The following is a 5,550-nucleotide window of genomic DNA, read 5'->3' as shown; positions in this document are numbered from 1 at the left end:
GCGCGCGCAACTCAGTCATTTACAGCGTCTCCTACTATATTCACACGGACATAGCCCTATCATAGTATTGGACCGCATCTCGTTTCAGATCTGGGATCACTGAAACTTGCCCCAAAGGCAAGCTGTCTTGAGTCTTGTGCTCCCTCCGAGCGAACCTGGTCGGTACCCGTTACAGCTAAGAACTGGATCGCAACCCCTTTGGACGACGCCATCCACTAGTTCCGAGCAGCTGGTCCCCTCTAACTCTGTAAGTTGATGTAATAAACCCCATTCTAATTTGATATTGTTTTATCCCATTATTGAATTCATTCACTTCTCGACGCTCCACCTCTTTACCTTTCCTTGGGTATGTTCCGATTTGAGCAGATGAGAGTTATTTAAAGTTTCAAAGTTGGCAATTCCAATGTATAAGCATAGGCTGCCGGTGCGCAATGATGCCTATGCTTATACATGGCATTGCCAACTTTGAAACTTTAAAAAACTCTCATATACTCAAATCGGAACATACACCTTAATTTGCGAGATTCCTCACAAATTTAGCGCGCTCCTCAAAAACCCACAATCCCTCCAAAAACCCTTCCACAGTCGAAAACGGAAGTCACAGTCCAAAAATGATTAAAAATTAAAATAAAAGATTATTGCATTGTTTTTTATAAAAAGTGCGGGTAGGATAAATGTAATTAGACCGAAAAAAGTGCGTAACAGTCCGAAATAGAGAGTTAGAATGGGAGGAAAAAGATACAAATCAGGCGAAGGGTGTAATCCCAAGAACGACAACAAGAAAACAGACAGAAAGTACCCTAAACCGAAACAGATAAAACCATACCTCACATAGACACGAAATTGGAATATTATCCTCAAATGGTGAGAATACATTAGGTAGCTGGAAACTACAAAATGAGAGCAGTAGAAATTGTGAAAATAATGAATTAGAAACATATAGAATAGATAGGGAAATTGAAAACAAGATAAAAGAACTCGAAACATTAAAAAGAGACAGGGAACACTTAGAATTGAGTAGGTTAGAAAGGGAAGAAACTCTTAAAAAAGAAAGAGATAGGATAGAAAAAGAAAGAGCAGAGAAACAAGAGTAGGTCGCAAAAAATTACGAATGGAAATAGAAAGACAAGAGAAAGAAAATGCGAGAATTAATAACAGAACGTTCGAAATTGATTCTTTTTTAGATAATACTAATGAATTTTGGACTGAGGCACAAGAATTAATAAATTTTGAAGAAAAGAAAAGTGATAAAATCAAAATGAAAAAACATTCAGAAGAAATAAAAAATTTAAACGATAAAATAGATAGAATTTTATATTCAAGTCATAATCTAATTTCTCGAAGTAATAAGTCAAGAAATGTGCAAAATACGGTTCATTTCGAAGAGACAGAATTAGATTTTAATCAACAGAGGCACTCGTTAGCAGGTGCACGGAATAAAATGACAATAAATATGGGTAGCGGCCAAGGGGACGAATACTCATTACCCAGACCGGTGCAAAGGAAATCAATTATGCGAAAATCAAATCTACCTCAATGTCAAACAGACTTGCAAGGTAGAATAGATAGAAGTAGAGGGATCGATATGTAAAGAGAAGAGATGAATGAAAATAATACGAATGAAATTCCAGCAACTCTCTTGCTATTCGGAATGATAAAAACCCCTTTCCAAATAATGTCAAATTGGCCGATTAAACTTAAAAACAACACGGAAAATAGTCCAACTTATTTTTTAAGAAATTTAATAAGATTTAAAAGAGGGTATAAAATTAACGAACAAGACATTTTAGAAGATTTAGATGCTGTTTTCGAAGACGAAGCATTAAGTTGGTTTAAAGTAAATAAAAATAATTGGCAATATTTAGATCAATTTATCGAGGATTTTAAAGAAACTTACTTAAATGAGAGATATTCTGAAACAATTAAAAATAAAATAAAACTTTGCGATCAGAAAAAAGACCAAGACTTTGCTTTTGCCAATGCTTTTGTTACAGAAATTAAACAATTATTTGAAAAATTAATGCCACGTCTGAGCCTGGAATGGCAATTAACAAAGACCTATGAAAATTTAAGAATTGAATATAAAGTGTACATTTCAAGAAGTGCTTTTTCGAATTTTTCAGAAATAGAAATTTTAGGTCGAGAATGGGAAACAGAATTACCAAAATCTAAGATTAGAGGTCAACAGTTAAGCATTTTAGATAAAGATAATGTCAAAATTGATAAAAATAAAAAGGAAACAGAAAATAATCAAATTCAAAATAATATAAAAAATGAAAATCAAAATAGAGATCACAAACTAAATTATGATCAGAATCAACAAAAACAATTTAGGCCGAGATATCGTAACCAACAAAATATGCAACAATACAAACCAAGATTCCCAAATGGAAATCTGAAAAACCAGGTTTAACAATGGCTTTGGATAAATGCGAATTTGGATGTTCAAAAATGACATATTTGGGTTTCAAAGTGAATGAAAAGGGATTACAAGTTGATGAAGAAAAAATCGAACCAGTTTTTATTTTCCCAAGGCCAAAAACAATTAAACAACTTCAAAGACTTATAGGAATAGCTTCATGGTATAGGAAATTTATCCCTAAATTTGCAGAAATTATAGAACCATTACAAAAGTTATTAAAAAAGGAAGTGAAGTGGGAATGGTCTGACAAACAGGAACAGGCTTTTATGACAATTAAACACTCACTAACGAGAGCACCGATTTTAGCCTGCCCTGATTTTGAAAGCCCATTCCAACTTGAAACTGATGCTAGTGACATAGGATTAGGAGCTGTTTTAACACAAACAATAAACGGCGAAAATTATGTAATAGCTTTTGCGTGTAGAGGTCTTAAATGGAGCTGAACGTAAATATTCAGTTTCAGAAAAAGAATGTTTAGCCGTAATCTGGGCAATTAGAAAGTTTATACCATATTTAGAGTGTTATTCTTTTAAGATTATCACAGATCATATTGCATTAAAATGGTTACATAACTTAAAAAATCCAACAGGTCGATTAGAAAGTTGGGCTTTAGAATTGTTAGGATACGATTATGAAATTGCATATAGAAAAGGAAGTTTAAAACAGGTACAAGATACTTTATCAAGGTCAAATGAAAATCACATAAAAGTCTCAAGTATTTTAGCCAGCCCAATAGAATTGAAGGAAAAAGATTTTAAAGAAATTGAAGATACCTGGTATAAAAATAAAATGATTCATGTAAAAAATAAATCAGAGGAAAATCCTAATTGGCGAATACGTGATAATCAATTATATTTTTATAGACCCGACCCTCTAAAATCAAGCTTAAATTTAGATAGCAACTCGTGGAAATTAACAATACCGAAAGAATTACGAAAACAAGTTTTAATTGAAAATCATGATATTAAACAAGCAGGTCACTTAGGTATGGAAAAAACGTATGCAAAAATTTCTGAAAATTATTTTTGGCCCGGAATTTATGCGGAAACGTTAAAATATGTGAAAGAATGCGATATTTGTCAGAGAATAAAACCAAAAGTAAACAATCAGATAGGTTTCATGGGAGAGTGAATAATAGAAGAACCATGGACGGTAGTAGCATCTGACATGATGGGTCCATTACCAATGACAAAATCGAGAAATTAATACATTTTAGTTTTTGTTGATATGTTTACAAAATGGGTAGAAACACCTAGAATTTTGTTTACAGATAATGGAAAAGAATATGTAAATAAGTCAATAATTAATTTGACAAAAACTTTTGGTATTAGACACTCGAAAACTCCTAAATATCATGCACAAGCAAATCCAACAGAAAGATGTAATAGGTCAATTAAAACAGCAATTAAAGCGTATTTAGAAAAAGACCATAAAACATGGGATGAAAATTTAGATGTTCTGCAATTTGCGTTAAATACTAGTAAACATTCGTCTACAGGTTTTATACCAGCTTTTTTAAATTTAGGTAGAGAACTTCAACCCATTCAAGCTTTGAATAAAGACTTAGACGGAAGAAATGAAATAGAATTTCAAGAGTCAGAAAAATGGGCAGATAGAATGAAAACATTTTAAAAAATTAGAGAAGAGATAATTAAAAATTTAGATATCGCAAATGATACGCAATCTAGGTATTATAATCTAAGACGTAGACCTATAACTTTTAAAATTTGCGAGCGAGTACTAAAGAGCAATAAAACATTGTCAAATAAAGGAGAAGGAATAGCTCAGAAACTTAACAAAAGTTTTGAAGGACCATTTTTTATTAAAGCAAAGATTTCACCAACAATTTACGAATTAAAAACTAAAAATGGAATATCTGTAGGAAGTTGGAACGTAAAAGATATCAAAAAATTTATTAGTAGAGAGTAGATTTTGATTTGAATTTTTCTTTCTGATGACATATACGTGAATGATTTTATTTTTAACACAACTAACATTGACAAAAAATGACACTAATACATACACCAAAAATAGACCGAAAAACAGAGAAAAATATTTATTTTCAGAAAAATGGACCCACGTTTTATCCTTAAGTGTAAGGATTGCCTTCTAAGTTTGGTGGGAGAAGAATTATTAACCCATTCATGTAAAAAATGGGTTGACCTTCTTCAAACTCCATCAACAGAGACACCAGGGGAGAAAATAGTCAGAATGGAGGAGATAGATAAAAGGAGGAGGGCTGAAGTAGAAAGGGAAATGAAGAAGGCAATAAAAAAGATCAAAGAGAGAAAAAACCTGGAAATAAGAGTAAAAATGTATGACGAAAACAGATCAAGAAGAAGAGATCCAAGAATCCAAAAACTCGCAGAAGAAAAAAGGATCTATTATGGACTGCCAACGATGCAAGAAATTAGAAAAGGATTACAGGAGAAAAAAACAAAAGGAAGAGGAGGAAAAGCGGAGTCAAAAGGAAGAAGAGAAAAAATTAAAAGAAGTATTTGAAAAAATAAAAATACAAGAGACAGAGAAGCAAGAAAAGGAGATAGACGAAATGAAGAAATTGCTTAAATATAGACAAGAAAGATATTCAAAGGAGGCGGCAAGAAAAAGAAAAGAAGAAAAGCTAGAGAAAGAGAGATTAAGAAGAAAGTAAGAACGGGAGGAGAAAGTAATAAGAAGAAAGGAAATAAAAAAAGCTCTAAAGAAGGCCGGGGAGAACAAAAAAGAGCTACAACCGATCCAAGAATAGAACGAAAGCTCATCGACGGACTGTGACACCGACGTGTAAACCAAAATAAAAAACTTACTTTACTTTTCCACATATACAACAGAAAAATTTATTTTTACCCTTTACAAACACAACAGAAAGGATAATTTTACTCTTTCCATACACCACAGATATAGATTTTTTTCAAATTTAATTTTTCAGGAAAGAAGAGTCACGGAAAAGCAGAATCTTAAACAGGATACTCATAGCAATGGATAACACAGAAAATTTGGAAAAAATATATTAAGATAAGAAATTTGGAAAAAATATATTTCAAATAAAAACTCTCGATTTTACATGTTTTCGAAATAAAATGAGAAAAAAGATATCAAGAAAAGAATAAAAAAAAATTTATTTTTGT

The 5,550-nt window shown here is 32.0% G+C and overlaps 1 protein-coding gene across 1 annotated transcript; it reads left to right on the top strand.

The window, feature by feature from the left end:
- The first annotated feature begins 142 nt into the window (after nt 1–142).
- On the top strand, nt 143–5,274 carry LOC117174805 (protein MNN4-like). Its single transcript, XM_033364180.1, has 2 exons — nt 143–247; nt 4,489–5,274. The coding sequence occupies exon 2, from the start codon at nt 4,740–4,742 to the stop codon at nt 5,073–5,075; it is 336 nt and encodes a 111-aa protein (XP_033220071.1). The 5' UTR covers nt 143–247; nt 4,489–4,739; the 3' UTR covers nt 5,076–5,274.
- The last annotated feature ends 276 nt before the right edge of the window (nt 5,275–5,550 follow it).

The sequence above is a fragment of the Belonocnema kinseyi genome, chromosome 6 (genome assembly GCF_010883055.1).
Source record: "Belonocnema kinseyi isolate 2016_QV_RU_SX_M_011 chromosome 6, B_treatae_v1, whole genome shotgun sequence".
NCBI classification, from domain to species: Eukaryota; Metazoa; Arthropoda; class Insecta; order Hymenoptera; family Cynipidae; genus Belonocnema; species Belonocnema kinseyi.
The sequence above is the reverse complement of the archived record's forward strand: the minus strand, read 5'-3'. Positions and strand labels throughout refer to the sequence as shown.